At 41.9% G+C, this 27,127-nt stretch overlaps 1 protein-coding gene across 2 annotated transcripts; it reads right to left on the bottom strand.

Moving 5' to 3' along the window:
• Window positions 1-13,982: 13,982 nt before the first annotated feature.
• Window positions 13,983-21,121, bottom strand: LOC131764124 (T-cell surface glycoprotein CD1b-1-like). Of its 2 annotated transcripts, XM_067033684.1 has the most exons (7): window positions 20,974-21,121; window positions 20,455-20,721; window positions 19,497-19,775; window positions 18,998-19,276; window positions 18,419-18,512; window positions 17,129-17,236; window positions 14,037-14,104 (listed from the first exon to the last, which is right to left on the bottom strand). In XM_067033684.1, the coding sequence occupies exons 1-7, from the start codon at window positions 21,032-21,034 to the stop codon at window positions 14,086-14,088; spliced, it is 1,107 nt and encodes a 368-aa protein (XP_066889785.1). In that variant the 5' UTR covers window positions 21,035-21,121; the 3' UTR covers window positions 14,037-14,085. The 2 variants fall into 2 exon arrangements, with proteins under 2 accessions (XP_066889846.1, XP_066889785.1); XM_067033745.1 differs by lacking the exon at window positions 17,129-17,236 and having other exon boundaries at window positions 13,983-14,104.
• Window positions 21,122-27,127: the final 6,006 nt, after the last annotated feature.

The raw sequence follows: 27,127 nt of genomic DNA, 5'->3' as shown, positions 1-27,127 counted from the left end.
TAACAGTCCCACTATGTGCCAGCTGTATGTTGACACGGCTTTGCAACCTGTACGAGACAAATTTCCCGGGGTAAGAATCATCCATTATATGGATGATGTGTTATTAGCGGCCCGTAGTATGGATTTACTTGATAACGTTTTAGGTGAATTAGCTGAACATTTGAGAACGAAAGGTTTGTTTCTTGCCCCAGAAAAGATTCAAAAAGGAGATGCCATAAAATTTTTAGGGACCACTATTGATGAGACTACAATTACTCCCCAAAAAATTGAAACCCGGACTAATAGCTTAACCACCCTGAATGATTTCCAGCGACTTTTAGGAGACATAAATTGGGTTCGACCATATTTAAGTTTGACTCGATTGGAATTGAAGCCTTTGTTTGAAATATTAGAAGGCAATCCTGATCTTAACTCTCCGCGTCGCATGACTCTTGCAGCTCGGAAAGCACTCCATAAGGTGGAACAGGCCCTTATGAAGGCACAATTGCTGCGCTGTGTGCCTACCCTGCCTATTTGGATGTGTGTTCTCCCCACCTTGGGGTTTCCTACTGGTGTTCTATGGCAAAATGGACCCTTGCTTTGGATCCACACTAAATCTGTGGGGATGAGAACCCTGTCGCACTATCCATCCATGGTTGCTGAGGTAGCTCTATTAGGTATTAAACAATGTGTTTCCTCTTTTGCAAACTCACCAGACAGACTTGTAATCCCCTATACGAAAAATCAAATAGAGGTTTTAACTGCAACTACTTCTGAATGGGCTATTCTTATTTATACCTTTTCCAGTGTAATTGATAATCATTTGCCTAAAAGCGAGCTTTTGGAGTTCATGATTCAACAACCTGTTATTTTTCCAAAAGTTACTGTGCAACAGCCCTTGGATGATGCCTTAACCATTTACACAGATGGATCTAAATCAGGAAAAGGAGCTTATATGGTCCAAGGACAACAGCCGGTGGTTATGAACTATCGACCCGGCACTCCTCAGGTTGTAGAATGTCAGGTGGTGTTGGAAGTTTTTAGACGCTTTCAGGAGCCCTTTAATTTAATTTCTGACTCATTATATGTAGTGAATGCAGTAAAAATCTTGGAAATTACACCCTATGTGAAATCATCTAGTACAGTAGCGACCCTATTGACAGGAATAAGGTCACAGATATTGTCACGTGTGCAGCCCTTTTATATTACTCATATTCGAGCACATTCCTTGTTGCCTGGCCCTATGGCAAAAGCAAATGAGCAGGTTGACCTGGCTACACGTGTTTTGGTAGCGCTGGATCCCGTAGTGCAAGCTCAAGAATTTCATGACCTATATCACGTGTCATCTACTGTCTTAAGAAAAAAATTTCATATTACCAGGGAATCAGCTAGACACATTGTGAAAAGTTGCTCTGCCTGCGCTCAGTTCTTGCCTGCCCAACATGTTGGTGTTAATCCCAGAGGTGTTGCTCCAAATGAGTTATGGCAAATGGATGTCACTCATGTCTCTTCGTTTGGAAAACTACAATATGTACATGTGTCAGTAGATACTTGCTCGGGAGTATTTCATGCAACTCCCCTCTCTGGGGAACGGGTTCACCATGTTATTACCCATTGCCTTGAGGCCTGGGCAGCCTGGGGTAAGCCCACCAAGATAAAGACGGATAATGGCCCAGCCTATAGTTCTAAAAGTTTTGCTCTTTTTTGTCAACGAATGCAGGTGCTGCATGTTACTGGCTTGCCCTATAACCCACAAGGCCAAGGGATTATAGAGCGTGCCAATCGGACACTCAAAGAACTATTATTTAAACAAAAAGGGGGAATAGCAGAGAACTGCACCCCCAAACAGAGATTATCACTTGCCTTATTTACTATAAATTTTTTGAATGTGCATGATGATGATAAAACTGCTGCAGAGCGTCATGTGGCATTGACTCATAAAGAATATAGTACAGTGATGTGGAAAGATGTATTATCCAACCAATGGAAAGGCCCGGATCGCGTTATTGCTCGATCCAGGGGATCTCTTTGTGTCTCTCCACAGGATCAGGACCCGATTTGGGTGCCGTCAAGATTGACACGGAGCGTGGAAGAGAAACTCGAAAGGGATGCCGAGTGTCGCACGGATGATGCAACAATGGATGATCGTAATGTTTCTTCCCTTGCTCAAGGCAGAGAACCTGACCTTTTGGGGAATCAGCCGGACCTGGCCAGTTCCCATGCCGGTGCATTCCCAGAGTAGAGTGCTCCCTATGCTGTATTCCACTAGTTGTGACATGAATGCGGCATGCACCACACCATTAAAGCTTGATTGGGTGCCTTATAATGCTAGTAATATAGTTTTGAACAGAAGTCTTTGTTTCAGTTTCGATACTGACAAGGATTGTATTATTTTGAAAAAAGGAATATTACAGGCGTGGGAAAGCCCACTAAGGCATAGTATAGTTCCATTAAAGGTTTTGACGGAAGCGTTACAGCAGATTGCCTCTGGAGCCCAACAAGGTCAGGGTACGGGAATCAATGGCACTGACGAGGCAAATGTCACTACCTTTGCCTTGGAGCATACAGGCATAGTCCCAGTAAGGAAAAACTCTTCTTGTGTACTGGCTAATAGGACCATTGTTGCTCCCTACTGTGAGCCAGATACGGCATCACCCCCGAATTTCACCCAATGTCAAGATAGAACCCTAGCGAAATATGAAATTAGCTCAGGTTTTCGATTTTCCCCTGATTTGAAGTCTTATATGGGTAGAAAGAATAAAATCACTAATGAGCGTTGGGTTTTTGAAGGGTGGCCATTTTACTCCTGGCTGTTGATTAATGAAGTGGGGGCCAGCATGGATATCTCTGCTTTGGCCATGTTGCAGCAAAGTAATGGTACCTATTACAATGTTTCTGGGACGGTGCAACATTCCAATGGGACCAGATATAAACTTAAGATCATGAAAACATATGAATCAGTGTATAATTACACCAGATCAGCAGCAGCGGTTTGTGTGAAATCGCCCTTTGTGCTGCTGCTAACTAATGACAGTGCAAATTGCACGAGGTCTGGCCACTGCTGGCTGTCTGAGTGTTGGAATGGGACTCAGGTTACCACTGCCATCGTGGTGCGGGTGCCTACTTTCGTACCTATTCCGATTCGGGCAGATCCAAACAATTTTCCTATTTTAAATTTGCTTCGTATTAAAAGAGATTTTGGCATTACTGCCGCCATTGTCACAGCAATAGCCATTTCTGCCACCGCAGCGGTTACCGCAGGTGTAGCAATGGCGAGCCAAGTTAAGGCCGCAGGAGAAATCAATGATATTGTGACAAAAACTTCACAGATTTTGGAAGAACAGACTCGATTTGATGCTCATATTGTGAGTGGCATTTTAGCTACCAATGAAAGAATCAATCTATTGGAAGAGGCCATGGATGATTTATATGGCCTCATACAAGTGGGCTGCATGCAGCATGTAGGCCATGTGTGTGTCACACCTTTTCTCGTTCCAGATGCACTCAATAAAAGCAGAGTGATCGGAAGATTCCTAGCGGGAAATTGGTCCCGAGAGGCGGAACGGATGATACTGAAACGGAAGATTCAAATATTGCGGCTTAATGCTACCAAACTGGAGCCAGTTACTTTCGGGGACTTTACCTCTTGGCTCTCCTCTGCTTTCTCCTTTTTCAAAGAGTGGGTGGGAGTAGCTACGTTTGCAGCCTGCTGCCTGTTTGGGATTGTGCTATGTCTCTGGTTGGTCTGTCGAATTCGTATCCGAGCGCGTCGAGATAAGGTTCTGCTCACTCAGGCGCTTTTGGCTATCGGTGAAGGTGATTCCCCTGCAGCCTGGCTCTCTGCCCTGAATAATCCCAGATGACTGCCCTTGCACGGAGAGGCCTTGCTGCCATTGCACCTCCATAGGGAGCTCTGTTTTAGGTCTCGACAGCCCTAGCACCCTGCCGCCCTATGCTGGCATTGCACGCAGGAGGGTGTCATAGATGTGCCAGTGGAAAACTGCCGTTGAACCGTGAGCACACCATGGTGTGAGCATGCGTACCGGCAAAACTTCACTGTGCTATAGTAAATAAATAAGGGGGAGATGTGGGGCGCGGCAAAGCGTTGCCGCAAAGCAGGATAGAAAAAGCTGAGTCATCCATCCTGTAGCCAGTGCACATGCGTTGAGATATGCTAACAAGGTTTTAGAGCAGTAACCAGTCCGAAGGCGACGTGTAATTATGCCTTCGATATGAACCAGTCAGAGACTTGCACAGTACCCCGAATCTTATATAGGCAGCTGCCGCTAAGGCTGCGGGGTCTTCCTTCCATCTTTCTCTAACCAAGCTGTACTCCAATAAAGTGTGATACGAGAAGAATCTAGCGTGTGGCGACTGTTATTCTGCTGGTCAGACGCAGCTCGCCATACACAGTCATAGTAGGGGACTTTAACACCCCACTTTCACCAATGGACAGATCATCCAAAATGAAAATAAATAAGGAAACACAAGTTTTAAATGATACATTAAACAAGATAGACTTAATTGATATTTATAGGACAGTCCATCCAAAAACAACAGCATACACGTTTTTCTCAAGTGCTCATGGAACATTCTCCAGGATAGATCATATTTTGGGTCACAAATCTAGCCTTGGTAAATTTAAGAAAACTGAAATCGTATCAAGTATCTTTTCCGACCACAATGCTATGAGACTAGATATCAATTACAGGAAAGATCTGTAAAAAATACAAACACATGGAGGCTAAACAATACACTACTTAATAACGAAGTGATCACTGAAGAAATCAAAGAGGAAATCAAAAAATACTTAGAAACAAATGACAATGGAGACACGATGACCCAAAACCTATGGGATGCATCAAAAGCAGTTCTAAGAGGGAAGTTTATAGCAATACAATCCTACCTTAAGAAACAGGAAACATCTCGAAGAAACAACCTAACTTTGCACATAAAGCAGTTAGAGAATGAGGAACAAAAAAACCTCCAAATTTAGGAGAAGGAAAGAAATAATAAAGATCAGATCAGAAATAAATGAAAAAGAAATGAAGGAAATGATAGCAAAGATCAATAAAACTAAAAGCTGGTTCTTTGAGAAGATAAACAAAATTGACAAACAATTAGCCAGACTCATCAAGAAAAGAAGAGAGAAGACTCAAATCAATAGAATTAGAATGAAAAAGGAGAAGTAAAATCAGACACTGCAGAAATACAAAAGATTATTAGAGATTACTACAAGCAACTGAATGCCAATAAAATGGACAAGCTGGAAGAAATGGACAAATTCATAGAAATGCACAAGCTGCCAAGACTGAACCAGGAAGAAATAGAAAATACGAACAGACCAATCACAAGCACTGAAATTGAAACTGTGATTCAAAATCTTCCAACAAACAAAAGCCCAGGACCAGATGGCTTCACAGGCTAATTCTATCAAACATTTAGAGAAGAGCTAACACCTATCCTTCTCAAACTCTTCCAAAAGATAGCAGAGGGAGGAACACTCCCAAACTCATTCTATGAGGCCACCATAACCCTGATACCAAAACCAGACAAAGACATCACAAAGAAAGAAAAGTACAGGCCAATATTACTGATGAACATAGATGCAAATATCCTCAACAAAATACTAGCAAACAGAATCCAACAGCACATTAAAAGGATCATACACCATGATCAAGTGGGGTTTATTCCAGGAATGAAAAGATTCTTCAATATATGCAAATCAATCAACGTGATACACCATATCAACAAACTGAAGGAGAAAAACCGTATGATCATCTCAATAGAGGCAGACAAAATTCAACACCCATTTATGACAAAAACCCTCCAGAAAGTAGGCATAGAGGGAACTTTCCTCAACATAATAAAGGCCATATATGACAAACACCCAGCCAGCATCATTCTCAATGGTGAAAAACTGAAACCATTTCCACTCAGATCAGGAACAAAACACCGTTGCCCACTCTCACCACTCTTATACAACGTAAGTTTGGAAGTTCTAGCCACAGCAATCAGAGAAGAAAAAGAAATAAATGGAATCCAAATCAGAAAAGAAGAAGTAAAGGTGTCACTGTTTGCAGATGACTTGATAAAATTCATAGAGAATCCTAAGGATGCTACCAGAAAACTACTAGAGCTAATCAATGAATTTGGTAATGTAGCAGGATACAAAATTAATGCACAGAAATCTCTGGCGCTCTTATACACTAATGATGAAAAATCTGAGATTGAAATTAAGAAAACACTCCCATTTACCATTGCAACAAAAAGAATAAAATATCCAGGAATAACCCTACCTAAGGAGACAAAAGACCTGTATGCAGAAAATTATAAGACACTGATGAAGAAAATTAAAGATGATACAAATAGATGGAGAGATATACCATGTTCTTGGATTGGAAGAATCAATATTGTGAAAATGACTCTACTACCCAAAGCAATCTACAGAGCCAATGCCGTCCCTATCAAACTACCACTGGCATTTTTTTAAAGAACTAGAACAAAAAATTTCACAATTTGTATGGAAACACAAAAGACACCAAATGGCCAAAGCAATCTTGAGAACGAAAAATGGAGCTGGAGGATTCAGGCTCCCTGACTTCAGACTATACTACAATGCTACAGTAATCAAGACAGTATGGTACTGGTACAAGAACAGAAATATAGATCAATGGATCAGGATAGAAATACCAGAGATAAACCTACACACATATGGTTCACCTTATCTTTGATAAAGGAGGGAAGGATATACAGTGGAGAAAAGACAGCCTCTTCAATAAGTGGTGCTGGGAAAACTGGACTGGTACATGTAAAAGCATGAAGTTAGAACATTCCCTGACACCATACACAAAAATAAACTCAAAATGGATTAAAGACCAAAATGTAAGGCCAGACACTCTCAAAATCATAGAGGAAAACATAGGTAGAACACTCTATGACATATATCACAGCAAGATCCTTTTTGAAACACTTCCTAGAGAAATGGAAAGAAAAACAAGAATAAACAAATGGGACCTAATGAAACTAAAAAGATTTTGCACAGCAAAGGATACCATAAAGAAGACCAAAAGACAACCCTCAGAATGGTAGAAAATAGTTGCAAATGAAGTAACTGACAAAGGATTAATCTCCAAAATTTTAAGCAACTCATGCAGCTCAATAACAAAAAAACAAACAACCCTATCTGAAAATAGGCAGAAGACATTTCTCCAAAGAAGATATACAGATTGCCAACAAACACATGAAAGAATGCTCAACATCATTAATCATTGGAGAAATGCAAATCAAAACTACAATGAGTTATCTCATACCGGTCAGAATGGCCATCATGAAAAAATCTAGAAACATTAAATGCTGGAGAGGGTGTGGAGAAAAGGGAACACTCTTGCACTGCTGGTGGGAATGTAAATTGATACAGCCACTATGGAGAACACTATGGAGGTTCCTCAAAAAACTACAAATAGAACTACCATACAACCCAGCAATCCCACTACTGGGCATATACCCTGAGAAAACCATAATTCAAAAAGAGTCATGTACCAAAATGTTCATTGCAACTCTATTTACAATAGCCAGGACATGGAAGCAACCTCAGTGTCCATCAACAGATGAATGGATAAAGAAGATGTGGCACATATATACAATGGAATATTACTCAGCCATAAAAAGAAATGAAACTGAGTTATTTGTAGTGAGGTGGATGGACCTGGAGTCTTATACAGAGTGAAGTAAGTCAGAAGGAGAAAAACAAATACCGTATGCTAACACATATATATGGAATCTAAGAAAAAAAAATGTCATGAAGATCCTACGGGTAGGATGGGAATAAAACACAGACCTACTAGACCATGGACTTGAGGATATGGGGAAGGGGAAGGGGAAGCTGTGATGAAGTGAGAGAGTGGCATGGACATATATACCCTACCAAACGTAGGGTGGATAGCAAGTGGGAAGCAGCGGCATGGCACAGGGAGATCAGCTAGGTGGTTTGTGACCACATAAGCGGTGGGATAGGGAGGGTGGGAGAGAGGGTGATGCAAGAGGGAAGAGCTATGGGAACATACGTATATGTATAACTGATTCACTTTGTTGTAAAGCAGAAACTAACACACCACTGTAAAGCAATTATACTCCAATAAAGATGTTAAAAAAAATTTTAAATGATGGAAGAATCTGCACACATTGAAGTATGAGGGAGTCGTTCTGGCTTGTACATGGTTTAACTATAAGTTTACTGACCAAAGTGGCCTGTTTCGTGACCTTTCAGAGATGCATTGTACACCGACTTTGGCCATTGAGGATAAAAGTACACATGAAAGTCAAAATAGAGTAACCATGGTTCAGACATCCAAGGTAATACTAGCTGGCCATTGTGGATGTGACCTCAGATATATACCTGGGTTGCTGAACTTTTGGAGCTATGTGAGACTAGGGGACACCACTAGCCATTCTCAAAGCAGTGTCTGCTGGCAGCTAGTAGCTGCAGCCTTACATTTTCAAGGTTTCCTCTTGTAACAATTAAATTTTTAGACAGTAAGATTCTGTAGATTAGATGTTGGCAGTAAAAAAGGAGACTGTGTAGTGGCCAATAGCTCCTATTGTGTATATGTTAATACAACATCAGAAGTTAAAATCTACTTACATAAAAGACTGGCTATCTGGCTACAAGTCTCCCTAAGGTGCTGGGTCAAGACAAGGTTCCAGGTTTATTCTCCTGATTTCCTCAGAGCATGAGATTTGTTTTCTCTCTTAAAGTTAGTTTGAATTGGGTCTGTTGCATCAGACTGGCGGACCAAGGGATTGAGGTCTTAATCATACCAGACTCAGATCCAGGACTTGCAACTTAGGGATATTTATAATTTGGTGTCCCTTCCCCAAACTGAGGCAGGACTATGCCCCATTTCAGCAGGAAGTACCCAGAGTGGTTGTCCTCATGTTCTCTGAAAGATTTGGGGAAGGTTGAAAGACAAGGTGGGATTGAAACCAAGTCCCCGTACACCTGACTTTCTCTGCTGAGTTTCTGATTAACCTCTATACCTAATATGTTATTCTCTTTCTTATCCAACACCAGTTCTCCTCAAGATTGAGAAGTATCAAAGAAAAGGAGGGATTGAAACTGAGCAGGACCCTGGGCCTCCTGGGCATGAAAGCCTTACTGGCCCCCAATTCTTGTTTGTAGAAATTATGTTTCATTCAGCTCCCTGACCCTCGATGAATTCCAGAAAGCAGATTCAAACAGTTGTTAATCAGGGAAAGGATAGAATGCACAAACAAAGGAGGAGCAAGCAAGAAACAACAGGGCAGCCTTGGGAAAGGGTCCTGGTTCCTCCTCAAGAAATACACATAAAAATGTGTTTAAGTTCTTCTGCAAGGCCCCTACCCCAGGTGGAGGATGGCAACTTCAGACTGAGCACAAGATCCCTGGAACACTGCCCTGTTGCCTCACCACTGAACAGAAGAAAGTCACACACCCTGCACCCCAAATTTTGCCCATAAAAACTTTCCCCAAAAAACCATCAGGGAGTTTGGGGTTTTTGACCATGAGCCCCCATTCTCCTTGCCTGGCCCTGCGTAAATCTTTCTCTGCTCCAAACTCTGACGTTTCAGTTTGTTTGGCCTCACTGTGCATCAGGCACACAAACTTGTGTTCTGTAACGCTACTGGTACATGACCTTCTTTTCAGTAGTTCTTGACCTTTGGAGCTGCCACTACTGGCAGAGGGTTCCTAAAACATTTGGAATTTCTTAACTTTTGAAAGCAATCAAGATATCTTTTGTTAGTTAATGAAGTGACTTGGGAAACCCCCTATATAACCTAAGGATGGGTGCTGGTTGTCAGTGGAGACAATCATGTGTGGAGGGTTGGAACTTCCAGTCCCACCCTCTGACATCCAAGGAGGTAAGAGGAACTAGCAGTTGAATTGAACCCTATAGCTAATGATTTGATCAATTTACCTATGTAATGAAATCTCCAAAAAGAACCCCAAAGAATGGTGCTTGAAGAGCTTTCAGTTTGGTGAACACATTGAGGTCAGGAGAACAGCAGGATTAGAGTGGCATGGAAGCACCCTCACCTTACCCCATTTCTTGCCCTTTGCCTCTCATCCATCTGGCTCTTAACTATCCTTTTATAATAGGTGATCTAATAAGTAAATGTTTCTCTAAATTCTGTAAGCCACTCTAGAAAATTAGTCAAATCGAAGAAGGAGGTCATGGGAACCTCCAATCTATTTGTGACTGGCAAGTCTGATTGCCCTCTACAGTCTTGTAGGTCTGAACCCTTAAACTGTGGAATCTGATGCTATATCCATGTAGATAGTGTCAGAATTGAACTGAATTGTAGGACACCCAAGCTGGTCCAAAGTGATGCTTCTTGGATGTGTGGGGGAAACCCCTCCCTCACACATTGGAACTGGGTGATCAGAGTCCTTATATCACAACAGAATAAATGCAAAGAGAGTAGAAGGAAGGAGACAATAAAGAAAATGATACGATCATAGAAATAACCAACAACTCAAAACACAGTTTTTGAAAAAAATTATAAAATAATCTCCTGTCAGGATCAGAGAGAGAAAACAAAGAAGAGAGAGAGAACTGATTCCTAAGATCTGGTTTAAAAAGGCAGGGTACATAATTATGAACCCTATAGACGTTAACATGATAAAAAGAAGATATTATGCACATGCCAACAGTAAATTAGAAATCTGAACAACTTGGACAAATCCTTTAAAAACATAACTTACCAAAGAGGACACAAAGAAATAGACAATTTGAAAAGAGTTATTTTTATTTATTTATTTTTTATAAATTTATTTATTTTATTTTATTAACTTTTATTTTTTTGGCTGCGTTGGGTCTTCATTGCTGCATGCGGGCTTTTCTCTGGTTGCCGTGAGCGGGGGCTACTCTTCATTGTGGTGCACAGGCTTCTCATTGTGGTGGCTTCCCTTCTTGGGAGCACGGGCTCTAGGCACGTGGGCTTCAGTAGTTGTGGCACAAGGGCTCAGTAGTTGTGGCTCGCGGGCTCTAGAGAGCAGACTCAGTAGTTGTGGCGTACGAGATTAGTTGCTCCACAGCATGTGGGATCTTCCTGGACCAGGGCTCGTACCTGTATCTCCTGCATTGGCAGGCAGATTCGTAACCACTGTGCCACCAGGGAAGCCCCATTATTTTTATCTTTAAAAGTTATCTGTGGGGGCTTCCCTGGTGGCGCAGTGGTTGGGAGTCTGCCTGCCGATGCAAGGGACGCAGGTTTGTGCCCTGGTCCAGGAGGATCCCATGTGCCGCGGTGCGGCTGGGCCCGTGAGCCATGGCCGCTGAGCCTGCGCGTCCGGAGCCTGTGCTCTTCAACGGGGGAGGGGGAGGCCGCGGCAGTGAGAGGTGCGCGTACCACAAAAAAAAAATATCTGTGAAATTTAAAACTCCCTCCCCCCACAAAGTTTCCCAACACATAAGTCTTCACTACTGAATTTTACCAAATATTTATTTAAAAAATAAATGTATAACAGAAACTCTCCCAGAGAACAAAAACAGAGGAAAGACTTGTTTTAGGAGGTTAAAAACCCTCAAAATACCAAAGAAATTATAAGAACTACAAAACATTATAGACAAAATATTAGCAAACTGAATCCACATAATACTTTAAGAACAAGACAGATAAACTGCAGAAACACAATTTTGTTTTACCATTTGAGATCCAATAAGTGACTCACAACATTAAAAGGAAAACTAATATGTAAAAGATTTTGTCATTTCATTATAAGCCCTAATGAAATTCAGTAGCCATCCATAATAATAATGATAATAAAAAACATTTAGCATCTTTGAAAGTGTTCTTAATCTAATAAAAAGTATATGTGAAACACTTGCAGCAATTATCATAGCTATATTAACTCTTGAATAATTCTTATCCAATACAAGTAAAAAGATGAGAATGTCAGATGTCAATTCTATTCAACAGTGTACTGCTGTTCATAACAAGTGCCATTGGGCAAGAAAATACAATAAAAGAGATCGTGAGGATTGAGAAGAAACAACTGGAATTTTCATACTTAGAGCTGTCATGAGAATTTGCATAGAAAATCCAAAAGGACCTACAGATAAAATATTAAACTTAATAAGTTAATTTAACACAGATACTGGAAACAAGGACAATATATTTAACGTATTTCTATGGATTAGCAAAAACCACACAAACACATACACATGCACACAAACTCTCATATAAAAAGAGTTGAAAAACCCTTATATTCTGAGACTGAAGATCTGTTTTGGAAAGTCAATCACCCAGAGGTTATAGTTAAAGTCATGGGTAAATTAAGGTTTTCCAAGGTAAGGACACAGAGGAAAATCAAAAGTCCAAGAAACCACCTTTGAGGGATGATGACTTGGGGGAAGGAGGAGAATAAGAAGAGTAAAGAAAACAAGGAAAGGTATAATAAGAATGTGGAAAAGAAAGCATAGTAATATCAGAATTTTTAAACAATTAAATATTCTAACTCAGTTCTTTTAAAAGGAAAAATGAAATCTGTTGTGCTCATATAACTAAAATATCCAGAGGTAGGTCGGTCTCCACATGTGGTCTTTGGCTCTGTCATCATTCTGTTCTATTTGTGAACATCATTCCTGGGCCAGCTTTACCTGTGGAACAAAATTCTATAGCAACTTGGAGCTTTGAAGGCATCGTACCCCCGCGACGGAGTCCCTCCTTCCTCAACCACCAAATATAAACTATTGCTTTATTTAAGTGGGATCACCAATTATTCCAACTAAGGGCTGAGGGGGGAGGTGAAATTCTGTTCATTATCTTAGACCTTGGTTCTCATCTGGGGTCAATTTTGCCCACGAGGGGTATTTGGAAATGTCTGAACATATATTTGGTTATTGTAACTGGGGAGGTAGTACTGGCATCCAGTGAGTAGTGGCCAGGGATGCTGCTAAAAATCCTGCAGTGCACTGCACAACCCTCCATAACAAAGAATTATGCAGCCCAAAGTGTCAACAGTCCAAAGCCTGAGAAATCTTTAGACAAGAGTTTCTTAAAACTAAATGTTTTAAGAAATTAAATGTTCTTAAAATTAATTAAATTAATTAAATTTTTAAATTTAAAATTAAATGTTCATCTGAATAACCTAAAAGGCTAATTAAAACACAGCATCCTAGTTCCCATTTCAGGATTTTCTGACTCAGTAAGTCTAGAGTGGGGCCTGAAAATGTCTTCATCTAACAAGCTCACAGGTACTACTCCTGCTGGTGGTCCATAATCAACACTCCAAAAAACACTCTAATCAGGGCCCTGGTCTGTAGCTGAGGGTGCAGGGAAGCATAGGGCCGCATGTCGGCTCTATAAGATGAGTTGGAGTTTAATGCGTCCTGGAGAAATAAACAGCTGTGCTAATGCAGAGAGAAAAAATTATGTCTTCAGTCATTTCCTACCCTGCCCAAATCCTAAAGTACATGTTGTTCTAAAACGTCCAGGTGGGAAAACTGCTTCCAGTACCCCTGGCTTCTGAAAAAGTCTGCTTTCTCTGACCTCGCTTCCTAAGTCCTTCAAAAAATATACCCAGAGCTTGCCTGCGCCCGCCTGGAGCCAGCGGTCCTCCACGCACCCCGCATCCAGTGTGACGCGCTGCACACCGGCGGAGCGGACATGGGCAGAGCGAGGGTGGCCAGGCTCGGACTGGGGCTGCTGCTTCAGACACTGCTCTTACCTACGCAGATTTATTCAAATCAAACAACTGTTGTAACTCCTTCAAGTAACTCCTCCCAGTATACCTCAGCTGCCCCCAATCCAGCGAATGCCACCACCGAGGCAAATGACTGTGCTCTGCTGTCAACAGCTAGTCTCTGGGTGATCTCGGTCTCCCTTCTACACCTCTATTGTTAAGAGACTCAGGCCAAGAAACATCTATACTTCCCCATCCTCTCAACCCAATTCATATGGCATCCAGACATCCAGTGTGACAAGGGAAAAAAAAAAACAGGTCTTCATTGAATTAATCTGCTAGTTCCACAACTTATTTTATTGACAGAAACTGTTGAGGATCCCAAATTTGATTGGTTTGAAGAGCATGTGAAGGGTTTGACTAGACGATGAATTCTAATATTAAATCTGCTGGAGTTTCCTGTACAAGATAAAGAGAGACAACATCCAAAATTAGTTAAGAGATGATTTCCTTAAATGTGCCTTAAGAAGTATGGACACATAAAACTCTACCTTGAAAGTGCGAATAGATTTTATCTTACTTAGAGATAAAGAATGGGATGTAGAACAGAGATTCAGTTTTCATTTGGCTCATTAAATTTATAAGGCCATAAAACAATGAGGTAAAACAGAAAGCTTCTATCATTGTTGCTTTTCTTGTGGTCATCCATTTACAATGCTTGATGTCAGTTGATTTATCTCTTGTAAAAATAAAACACTGTGTGTGTGTGTGTGTGTGTGTGTGTGTGTGTGTGTGTGAAAAAAAACAGACATGATGTCTTGAGTAAAGTTGTATGGAATTTGAGATCTGGACAAAAGCATTTCTTTTCTGTAATGCTAGGATGCTAATTGGACATTTTTGCAAGAAAGAGATTTCAGGATGAAAATCTCACGTCTCTAAGTTGGGAAGTCAGTTCATGGTGGAACATTCTATTAAACTTGTGTGAGTGGAGAAATATTTCTTTGGAAGGAAGAGGTCATAAATCCCTTTTTAATAAAGTTAGTGGCTTATAGTATACCAAATGAGCAAAATGGCTATTTCTGAACTTTAGAAAAAAATAATATAGTTTTTCTGTATCTATGTTATGAAGCTGATGTAAAATATCAAAAATTCTTTATTTTGAAAAACAAAACAATGTAATCAATTTGACATAATTTATATATATTGAACCTGTGGTACACACACAATAAAACTTACATTCAAAAAAAAAAAAAAAAGAAACGAAAAGCTTCTGTGGTTCTATTAGAAGGAACTTCCAGGTGCTACTGTAAATCCTCAATGTGTTGTTTCAGCAGTACTAATTTAATGCTGATGTACGCTAGAGAAAATTTTATGTTAAGCTACCACTGTTCTCTTGGGAACTGAAATCTTTCCCTTGGGGTTTGGGTTTGACATTGCATTTGAACTTTAATATAGTCATTGATATGTACCAGGGCAATGATGGATTGGAATCTACCCCAAATCCAAGCATAATGAGTACATTTTGCTTCTATACTTATCAACTATTCTTTTTTTTTTTTTTTTTTTTTTTGCAATACGCCAGCCTCTCACTGTTGTGGCCTCTCCCGTTGCGGAGCACAGGCTCCGGACGCCCAGGCTCAGCGGCCATGGCTCACGGGCCCGGCCGCTCCGCGGCATGTGGGATCCTCCCGGTCCGGGACACGAACCCATGTCCCCTGCATCGGCAGGCGGACTCTCAACCACTGCGCCACCAGGGAAGCCCTCGAATCCTTTTTACAGTTTAAAAAATGATCTGTTTTGAAGGTAAGATTGACAAATCTTGAAATTAAAAAAGCAAATATGTGAAGAAGCTAAACTATAAATTAAATATATTTGGCAAGGGAAAACTGGAAGCTTGCTTACATTAAATTCAGAAAAACTTTTATACTCTTTTCTGTAAATACATTTTTTATACTGAATCAGAATAGCCACTTTTGGAACACTTTCTGTTATCAATCAATATTTTTAGATGGTTAAAAGCTGGTCCTAAGCCTAAAATGGGCTTGATTTTGCAAAGTAAATCTTTTCACAACTGCCTTGATGCACGGAAACCTTTCTAAAAATAGACACTCTCTAAGTCTTTTGTTCGCATGATCACACACTGACGCTTAGATGTTCCAAACTCTAATATGGCCACAATAGTCTTAATAACCAAAGTCATTTTTTTTCCATCTTTAGAAATCTACACTGGAACAACCATATCCAACAGATATCAAGCTACTCTGTGTGTGAATGAACCTTCTCTTTTGTTTCATACCTGAATGCTGTGCAACTATTTTGGATTGTATAATGTGTTTGTGTATTTATGCTTTGGGTCATAGTAACTTCTCATGTTATAGAATTGATTTACATTAAATACAAACAGTAAATTTAAAAAAAACAAATATATATATATACCCAAATTCTCCCCTCTTCCCCCTTCCTACTCTTTTAATTAAATTAGTTTGGATTTTTTAATGAGGTTTCTAGAAAACTGTGGAATAAGCAAAAGGAACAATAAACATAAAGTCAACAATATAACTGACTTAATAAACCACAGATATCAAAGTCCCTGAGAGCAAGAAAAACCCTCTTGACTCTGCTTGAATATTTAACAACCTATCCTCACTATTACCCCTCACCCAAACTGCCTCTCATGCATTCTCACTGGAAAATGAGAAACAGGATCCTTTTCTGATTACTCTTTATATGTAGACTATAGTTATAATATGGGCAGAAGTGGTTTTCTCCAGAGGAGTTCAGGGCAGAAACAAGGAGAGTGCAATATTTTTTGCTATGTGAGAATATCTCAATAAGAGGAAAATCTAGAATATCAACTAAAGAGGAAAAAAAAGAAGGAGATAATTTTGAAAAAAAAGACCATTAACGTAGCAGTTATAGCAACTTAGATTCTTTTATTAAACAAACATATATGCAAGTGAGAGATCTTGCCTGGGATCCATCTAGAGCAAGACTTTCTCTCAAGGAACTTATAAGTAGAAAGAAAAAAAAAAAACGAAAAGAACTGCAATGTTGTGGGTACAGAGTAATATGGAGCTCAGCATGACACCACACAAGGGAGGGTTACTTCCACGGTAACACTAAAGAAGGCTTCCTGGAGAAAGAAGCTGCTCAGCTGGCCCTCATGGTTAGAAAAGCATCCAAGCAGAGACAGAGATATTATGTTAAAATTGTTCAGCATCTCTGCAAATACAATTATCTCGGCATAATTATAGTTAGCTCACTTTAACAAATGATATTTCAGCAGAATCCCAAAAATAGAGTTCAAATAAGAAGGCAAAGGGATGTCACTGTTAAGTCATGAACATCATTTCACTTATTCCGAGGTACATGCTTTCTCACCTCACATCTATGAAATCTGAGTGGATCCTACTATTGACATTGTCTCATAATAACAATTTTTAATTATCTTTCTGCTAGTGTATAAATTATGACTTATCTTACAAACTATGGGCACTCTGATTTGTCCAAATCTGATGATTATTTGATGAAATATGATGAGATTGACTCCTGGTCTGACAAATTGACTTTCTGGACTCCTGGTTAATGATCCTAATGGAAACGGAGACATGGTGAGGGCTCATGAGATATTCTGATAGGATCTGTTAAGATCACAAGCAAAAAATTGTTCTACATAAGAGATATTTGTACACCATGTTCATAGCAGCATTATTCACAATAGCCAGAAGGTAGAATCAATCCAAATGTCCACTGACAGATGAACGGATAAACAAAACAGCCTTAAAAAGGAAAGAAATTCTAATACGTGCCACCACATGGTGAATTACGAGGACATTATGCTAAGTGGAATAAGCCAGTCACAAAAAGACAAATAGTGATGATTCCACTTATATGAGGTACCTAGAATAATCAGATTCATATAGACAGAAAGTAGCATGGTGGTTGCCAGGGACTAGGGGAGCAAGGAATGGGGAATGTGGTTTAATGGGCAGAGTTTTAGTTTACAAGATAAAAAAAGTTCTAGAGATGGGTTGCACAAAATGTGAATGTACTTAATACTACTAAACTGTACGTTTAAAAATGGCTAAGGCAGTAAGTTTTTAAGTCATGTATATTTTACCACAAGTTTGTTTGTTTGTTTGTTTGTTTTTTGGTTTTTTTTGCGGTACGCGGGCCTCTCACTGTTGTGGCCTCTCCTGTTGTGGAGCACAGGCTTCGGACGCGCAGGCTCAGCGGCCATGGCTCACGGGCCCAGCCGCTCCGCAGCATGCGGGATCTTCCCGGACCGGGGCACGAACCCTTATCCCCTGCATTGGCAGGTGGACTCTCAACCACTGCGCCACCAGGGAAGCCCCACAATTTTTTAAAAATAGATTTATCAGGACTTCCCTGGTGGCACAGTGGATAAGACTCTGTGCTCCCAATGCAGCAGGCCTGGGTTCAATCCCTGGTCAGGGAACTGGATCCCACATGCATGCCGCAACTAAGAGTTTGCATGTCACAACTAAGGAGCCCATGAGCCGCAACTGGGGAGCCCACTTGCCTCAATTAAGGAATTCACATGCTGCAACTAAGGAGCCCACCTTCTGCAACTAAGACCCGGCACAACCAAATAAATAAATAATTTTTTTTAATACATTTACCTAAAGATGGGAGTGGGGAAGAAAGGGGAAAGGCTCTGCTGGAAATACTGAGGCTAAAACATGTAATAGATAAAATGCAGGGAAAGAGGGAGAGGATGGACAAAAAGAAAGATTAAAAAGGAAAACTCACCAGTGCCTCAAAAACCATAATGCAAGACATATCAAAAGGACCAAGGAGGGCACTAATATTGCCAAAACTATCAAGCTGACGGAGGTGGGGTGACCTGGCAATTGGGAGAGGAAACAGGGATGTCACTTCAAACCCATTCTCTAGTTCTCCTGGCTTTGTTACCCACCTGAGTGTCAACACCACCATTACCTGCTTCTGATGCATGAGCATCTGTGATTCTCTCTCTCATATTCCTGGATATCATATATTCACAGCCACCCTTTGTCTCTCCCTCTTACCCCATCCCACCCAGTCTATAAGTCCTTCATTTTTATCTCTTCTATACCTTAGATCATCTATTTTCATTCCTCTTGGAACTGTAGTCCCAGGAATAAATCTCAACCACTGTCTCTCTCTGTCTCTTTTTCTCTGTCTGACTCTCTGTCTCTATCTCTCTCCTTCCCTCTCTCCATTCCTTTCTCACCCCCCACCCCGTCCCTCCCTATCTCATCCATCAAATCCCTCCCTTTTCCCAGTCCTTCCCTCTGTGCTTGAGGACCATCTCCTCCCATTCCCAGCTGGGCCCCGGTTCTATCTCACCCCAGTAGAGGATGATGTCCTGGTCTCCTAGACTGCTGTGCTTCACTCGGCAACTGAGGCCGGCTGCCTCCCCAGCCGTCACATCCAGGGTTACTCGGAGATACCAAGTCCCGTCAGCATTGGGCACAACATCACCTTGCCGACTGCCAGGCTTCTCCTGCTCGCCCCTCATCCACATCACCCACACGGGTTTTGGGTAGAATCCTGAGACATGACACACCAGCAGCAGACGGCCAGGCCCAGGACTGGGCCCACTCGACAGCCAGGCCTCGGGCTTCACTGGGGAAGGAAGGATCAGGGAAACTGTCAGATTATGACTCTAATCTAGAGCATAGGCTTTCAGAAACCCACAAGTTTGGACAGTGACCGCTTCTACTCCTATGGGAACCAAATCATTTATTGATTAAGCCCCTCTCTCCTTAGGTACCTCCTACTCTTGAGTTTAAAGAAGGTGGCAGGACGTGAAATTGAAAAGTCCTGTGAAGAGAAAAGAACTAACCTTGCCTCTGTAGTTCATCCTTCCCTGCATCGAGAACACCAAGGAGAAACCGAGGGCAGGTTTCTGAGAGCAGCGTCTCTATGATATTCCAGGTGACTTGGTACTGAGTGACAAGTGCACAGAACTGCTGCGCCCTGCTGCCACCCTCTGGTGCAGGTACACATGAATTATTTTTAATGCTCACGAAATCCAGTCCTCCTAAAGCTCCCCTCAGAAAGCTTCCTATGGACTTCCCAGAATGCAGCTCACAGCCTGCTATGCCCTGGATCACAAAGGGGTCTGGATACAAGGAAAACAGGGACAAAGTTACTAAAAAGCAAACAAGAAAGAAAGGCATGGGGAAAGGACCTGGTGCTTTGGATTTGGGGGGTGGGAGAAAGGTCTGAGATGTGAGATGACTCAAAAACCAGTTGCAGTATTCAGAGCCTTTTCAGAAAGGAGAGCACTGGGGAGAGGTATGCATGTCATAAATGGTGGGGGTGGGCTGTTGTAAGGCTGTAGGGTGGGCATGAGGGGAGAAGGGGAGCAGCGTGTGATGGAATCAGGAGTGCAGCATTCCAGGGTGAAGGGGAGAGTTACATTGAGAGAAGGGATCAGGCAGGAGATGCTTGAGGAGACGGATTGGAGGAGGAGGAAGTCACGCTTCAGTTCACTCAGGCAAAGAGTGGAGAAGTGAGGGCTTTGTCCTTGGGGTTAGAGAGAAGCCAGTTATGCACAAACAAACCAGGAGATGGTTACAAAGGGGGACCTTCATTTATCACACAGGAGTGCAAGAAACAGGAAGAATCTGGGACACTTGGTGGAGGTGTGGAGCCAGAGTTGGAGACTACTCTGGAGAAGTGTGTGCATGCAGTTGGGTAAAGTGGGAGGACGGGACCAAGATCCAAGAGAATAGTAGCCTTAACCAGGAGAGAGAAAAACCATTGAGAATCTGCCCGGATTAGAGGACTGTACTCACATTCAACCTGGAATTTACTGACATAGTCCTGCACTTTCCGAGTGAATCTCATGAAGTAGGATCGGAGTAGGTCCTCCAACTCAATTATCTCCTCATCGCTGAAGTTGCCCTTGGACCAGGGCTTCAGGAAAATGGCAGTGCCCGAGCCACTGTCGTCGCCATGAATCTGAAAATCATCCAACCAGCCTGAGGCTTGACTTTGTGGACAGGTGCTGTTGGCAAAGGTCAAAATCTGGATAATATGGTAAGAGGTTGGTCCCTGGAAGGCTGTGGGTGGTGGAAGGATAAGAAAAGTGAGGAGAAAGAGAATCAGGATGAAATGATAAAGAACCCAGAGTCTGATCAACAACACAGAGCCTAAGACATTTGCCTGCCCCAAGGCTTCTAGCTCCATCCCCAACCTCCAGAATGGAGGGAGAGGGCTGGGGACAGGAAGGCCCTGACCCCTAGTGATAGGTGCAGCGTGCTTTCATCCAGACCCCCTGCACCTGTTCTGGTAGCTGCCAGAGTTACTCTTACCGTCCTCATTGTCACCACCTGGGACGATAACTGCTAGCAATAGAAGTGGCAGAAGCAGCATTTCATTGGGAAGTAGGACGTCTGACTCTCAGAGCTGGTGTTTGATCTCTAATTTCAGCAAACCTTTTTCTCAGTACTCTATAGTGACTTCCTCTCTCTTCTAACTGACAAATCTCTTCCTCACCCACACTGCACGTCACAGAAATACTGTGTCTTCCACAGCTCTGTCCTCCCACGTGCCTCTCATTTCCGCTCCAGCCCTTGACTTGTAGGTTTTTCTTAAAGTCTCTGGCTTCCAGCTGTTCTCCTTGACCTCAGCTTCCTTCATATTTATTACTTCGGAAAAGCTCCCGTGTGATGTTAAGAGGTTATTTCACCTCCCAATCCTTTATTTCCACATCTGTTAAATAAGAGGGTAATATTAAACAATTGCTCTGCTTCCAGTCTCTTTTAATCTAGAAGAATTCCCTTGGTTTATACACCCAGCTCGACCTCCCTCCTCACTGCCCCTTTCCTCTGGCACTTTGTCATTACCTCTTCCCAGCGTTCTCAATGGCCCCTCTTTCTTATCTCATCCCTCTTAACTTTCCTCTCTAACTCACATTATGGTTGCTGAGTGTGGGTGTGTGTTGACCATCAGTTACAAGCATGCAAAGCATTTAAATCACTGCTTTAGTTTTTTTGACTCTGGGACCCAAATGCCAGAATTAAATATGACAAATACTGCAGTTTGTATTCCGAGAAAAATTCTCTCATACCATAGCAATTTTTGAGGTGAAAATTACATTCTACTGAAACTGAGCAGGACACTGTGATACCCTCTGAGCACAAAATCCTTTTAGTCCCATGTTTCTTGTTTGTACCAAATAGGCTTCATTCAGCCTCCTTTACCTTCCCAGAGTTCCAAAAGGCAGATTCAAACCCTTGCTAATCAGGGAAGGGAGGGAATGCAGAAAAAGGAGGAGCAATCAAGAAACAATAGAGCAGCCCTGGGGAAGTGTCCTGGTTCCTCTGCAAAGAATATACATCACAATATCTTTGACTTCTTCTGCAGGAAATAAGACCACCACCCCTGGCGGAGCATGGCAACTTCAGGCTGAGTACAAGATTCCTGGAACACCGCCCTGCTACCTCACAACCAACCAGAAAAAAGTCACACACTCTGCTGCCCTCCCCCAAAATTTTCCCTATAAAACTTTTGCTCCACCAAAGTTTGCCCATTTTTGGCAGGCCAGTCAACCCCTAATGCTTCAGGGCTCTAATCGGAAACCTAGGTCTAGACCAGAGAAATGATGCTAATAGGCATGTTTTGCTATAGAAAGACAGCATGGATGTTCAGAAACAAGGAAGGATCTTCTTGTTGATGTAAAAGACAGGGTAAATGGTATGAAGAGAGGAAGGAATCTTACTGTTTAGGTTGCTTCTGGACCCACATTGAGTTAAATGTTGGAAGTTTACTGAATAGCTAGGACACTTCCAAATAAAATAAGATACTGAAACACTAATAACAAACATTGGTTTCCCTTTGCACAGAAAATAAGGGATAATTGATGAATATGTTTGGTGCCACTCTGAGATATTCTCTATAAGAAAGCACGTTTTGAGAAATTATTGTTGGTATTTATGTTTAGCAATCTACAGAATGCTAATATGAAAGACAGCTCATAATTGCTTACTTGTTAGTTCTCACTAGAAATGAAGGTTTTTAGAGTTGAGGATTCTAATTTAAACATGTAATTAAAGCTACTAAATAAGGGAAATATTTCAGAGTGCCAGGAAAGGAAGATTCATGTTTTCAATAAAAGGAGGTATGAGGAATGGAACTGCATTTTGTTAAAGGGGAAAAGGGCAATTTTCTCCTACAGCTGGCTGTTTCTGAATGGAAAAGAAAATAAGGGAGAAAGTGATATGGATACAGAAATTTGTAGAATGTTTGTGAAAGGGAATACTGAGAAGAGCTGTGAATCTCAGGATTCTCTATGATTGGATTAAATATAGTTGGGTAAATGGATTTTGTTGGGAGTGGGCTACTTGGATTTGGTTTGGATTTGGTTTCTCTGTTAAGAGAACAAAGTTTTCTTGGAATGCTGCTTTTGATAACAAATTGTGTGAGCTTCTTTGCCTTTAAGTGAGTGATCTGTATTTGCTTTTGAAATCTTTTCACTTTGGTTAAGTGAATAAGTATTGTCTGCCAGATTCTAAAAGTTTGACCTCCAGCTACCTTTGAGATGCTTCAAAGTAACCCTGGGGCATCTCAGAGAAATATTAAATTAACTACCATTACCCGGCATGTTAAATTACAGGGAAAGCATTGTCAAATGAATGATAAGCCCTCTCAGGTTATACTGTATGGATAAATGTTACTAATACAGATATTCTAAAAATTACATGAAATTCCTAAAAATCTGGTATGTCCTGATAAAATGTTACCAGTCATAATTCTGGTTATTGTAACCAAGTTTCTTTACTGATTACATCATAATCAGGTGTTTAACCATGACTTTTAAATCTTTCTGTCATTTAAAGACAGTTATTGTTGTTGTCTGATGCTTTTGCCAAAGTGCTTTATCTTCAAGAAGATTCATAGGAAGGAAATTTGGACAAGTACAAGTCTCTGATAAATTTCAGATTATACCACTGAACTGGGTAAGAAATTAAAGAATCCTGATGGAAAACCTGGTGGCTTCATAAAAAGTTAACAAAAGGATTAGTTACTGAGTGAACTGGTGAATATAGTTATAATGTTTATGGGTTTTTGTCTGGAATATTACTGGTTTTGATCTATGTTTTCCAGATATAGGGAAGCCCTTCCCCTCAAGCTACTATGACTTAACAGCAATTGGGTAAATTACATTTCTGTGGATAGAATCCAAATGCTATTATTTTCTCTCTGCCTGGTCTCTCCAGAAATAGGAGAGTCTTGGGTTCTGAGGAGGCTTCTCAAGTGAATGGGAAAAACTATCTCCTGGCATGTGCAAGAACTTTGATATTTTGGAGACCTCTAGAAAAGAGAAGTCCACTGAGGCAGAATCTGATGGCAGGCCTTTGGCATGGATTTCCTGGCCTTGAGAGGCCTTTGTGGGAATTCAGTCTGAGACTCCTGAGGAGTTGCACCAGAGAGTGTGGAGGAGCCTATGTGGTCAATAGACTGGACCTATTTTGGAAACAAATTAGTCTTGATTTGACTGTGTTTGATGGAGATGAGGATAATTAGGGAGAAAAATAATATCTTCCAATAGATTTTAAATTCTAGCTCTGTTAAAGCTATTGTGTTAAGCACACTTTTGCCTTAATATTCAGGAGGACAAGAAAATTACCTAGTAGAATTATCACAGAGTATAACTACTAGTGATGTATGACACTGCTTGCTTTAAGTCTGCTAAAAGCACATGTACAAATGCTTGTGTGACAAATGTGTGTAATAGATTTTATATATATATATATATAACCTCTAAAATGTTTCCCTATTAACATACCTCTGAGCTTGTTCACAATATCTGATCAGTTTTCCCCCAATGTGAAAAACTAGGCAAATATAAAGGAGGCCTAGCACCCCAGCTGCTTACTCGTGCAAGCAGCTGACTCACCCCAGCATTGAGGAATGGATATTTTGATCATCAAAGTTTTCTACTGAAAGATTTACAATCAAAAGTTAAAATGGCTTCACGGGCGGGTGGCAGAGGGGAAAGCTTCAGCGCCGCGGAAGAGAGCGCAGTAACAGGGTGCGGAGGGCAAAGCGGAGAGATTCCCGCAGAGGATCGGTGCCGACCAGCACTCACCAGCCCGAGAGGCTTGTCTGCTCACACGCCGGGACGGGCGGGGGCTGGGAGCTGAGGTTCCAGCTTCGGTCGGAAGCCGGGAGAGGACTGGCGGCATGAACACAGCCTGAAGGGGCTAGTGCGCCACGGCTAGCCGGGAGGGAGTCCGGGCGAAGTCTGGAGCTGCCAAAGAGGCAAGAGACCTTTTCTTCCCTCTTTGCTTCCTGGGGCTCTAGGAGAGGGGATTAAGCGCGCTGCGTAAAGGAGCTCCAGAAACGGGCGCGAGCCGCGGCTATCAGCGCGGACCCCACAGACGGGCATGAGACGCTAGGGCTGCTGCTACCGCCACCAAGAAGCCTGTGTGCGAGCACAGGTCACTGTCCACACCTCCCCTCCTGGGAGCCTGTGCAGCCCGCCACTGCCATGGTCCCGGAATCCAGGGACAACTTCCCCGAGAGAACGCCCAGAGCGCCTCAGGCTGGTGCAGCGTCACGCTGCCTTCTGCCGCTACAGGCTCGCCCCGCATCCGTACCCCTCCCTCCCCCGGGCCTGAAAGAGCCACAGCCGCCTAATCAGCTGCTCCTCTAACCTCATCCTGCCTGAGCAAAGAGCAGACGCCCTCGGGCGACCTACACGCAGAGGCGGGGCCAAGTCCAAAGCTGAACCCCAGGAGCTGTGCGAACAAAGAGGAGGGGGGAGGTCTCTCCCAGCAGCCTCAGTAGCAGAGGATTAAATCTCCACAATCAACTTGAAGTGCCCTGCATCTGTGGAATACCTGAATAGACAGCGAATCATTCCAAATTGAGGAGGTGGATTTTGGGAGCAAGAAATATTACTATGTTCCCATTTTTCTGAGTGTGTATGTGTGTGCTGCTGTGTGAGATTTTGGTCTATATAGCTTTGCTTTCACCATTTGTCCTAGGGCTCTGACCGACCCGTTTTTGTTTTTGTTTTTTTTTACTTTTTAAAATTTTTCTTCTTAATAATTATTTTTATTTTAATAACTTTATTTTTTCTTACTTTATTTTATCTTCTTTCTTTCGTCCTTTCTTCCTTTCTCTCTTCCTTGCTTTACTCCTTTCCTCTTCCTTCCTTCCTCCCTTTCTTCCTCCCTTCCTTCTTCCCTTCCTTCCTTTCTTTCTTCCTTCCTTTCTTCCTTCCCTCCTTCATTTCTTCCTTTCTTCTTTCCTTCCTTCTTTTCTTCCTTCCTTCCTTTCCTCCTTTCTTCCTTCCTTCCTTCGTTTCTTCCTTCCTTCCTTCCATTCTTTCCTTTCTATTTTATTTCCCTTTCATTCTGAACCGTGTGGATTAAAGGCTCTTGGTGCTCCAGCCAGGCGTCAGGGCAGTGTCTCTGATGTGGGAGAACCAACTTCAGGACACTGGTCCACAAGAGACCTCCCAGCCCCACGTAATATCAAATGGCGAAAATCTCCCAGAGATCTCCATCTCAACACCAAGACCCAGCTTCACTCAATGACCAGCAAGCTACAGTGCTGGACACCCTATGCCCAACAACTAGCAAGACAGGACTACAGCCCCATGCATTAGCAGAGAGGCTGCCTAAAATCATAATAAGGCTACCAACGTCCCCAAAGACACCACCAGACGTGGACCTGCCCACAAGAAAAACAAGATCCAGCCTCATCCACCAGAACACAGGCACTAGTCCCCCCAACCAGGAAACCTACTCAACCCTCTGAACCAACCTTAGCCACTGGGGACAGACACCAAAAACAACGGGAACTACGAACCTGCAGCCTGCAAAAAGGAGACCCCAAACACAGTGAGCAAAATGAAAAGACAGAAAAACACACAGCAGATGAAGGAGCAAGGTAAAAACCCACCAGACCTAACAAATGAAGAGGAAATAGGCAGTCTACCTGAAAAAGAACTCAGAATAATGATAGTAAAGATGATCCAAAATCTTGGAGATAGAATAGACAAAATGCAAGAAACATTTAACAAGGACCTAGAAGAAATAAAGAAGAAGGCAGCAACGATGAGCAACACAATAAATGAAACTTAAGAGATTCTAGGTGGGATCAATAGCAGGATAACTGAGGCAGAAGAACGGATAAGTGGCCTGGAAGATAAAAGAGTGGAAATAAGTACTGCAGAGCAGAATAAAGAAAAAAGAATGAAAAGAACTGAGGACAGTCTCAGAGACCTCTGGGACAACATTAAACACAACAACATTCGAATTATAGGGTCCCAGAAGAAGAGAAAAAGAAAGGGACTGAGAAAATATTTGAAGAGTCTATAGTTGAAAACTTCCCTAATATGGGAAAGGAAATAGTTAATCAATTCCAGGAAGCACAGAGAGTCTCATACAGGATAAATCCAAGGAGAAACACGCCAAGACACATATTAATCAAACTATCGAAAATTAAATACAA

This window comes from Kogia breviceps, chromosome 1, assembly GCF_026419965.1.
Source record: "Kogia breviceps isolate mKogBre1 chromosome 1, mKogBre1 haplotype 1, whole genome shotgun sequence".
Classification (NCBI taxonomy): domain Eukaryota; kingdom Metazoa; phylum Chordata; class Mammalia; order Artiodactyla; family Physeteridae; genus Kogia; species Kogia breviceps.
Note: the sequence above shows the minus strand (reverse complement) of the source record. Positions and strands in the feature narration are given on the sequence as shown.

Coding starts and splice junctions, on each gene's coding strand:
- LOC131764124 (XM_067033684.1), bottom strand. CDS start 21,034: ATGCTGCTTCTGCCACTTCTATTGCTAGCAGTTATCGTCCCAGGTGGT. Junction 19,277..19,496: donor GGATGAACTACAGAGGCAAG/GTTAGTTCTTTT, acceptor TTCCTTCCCCAG/TGAAGCCCGAGGCCTGGCTG. Junction 18,513..18,997: donor GGACATCATCCTCTACTGGG/GTGAGATAGAAC, acceptor CCCAATTGCCAG/GTCACCCCACCTCCGTCAGC.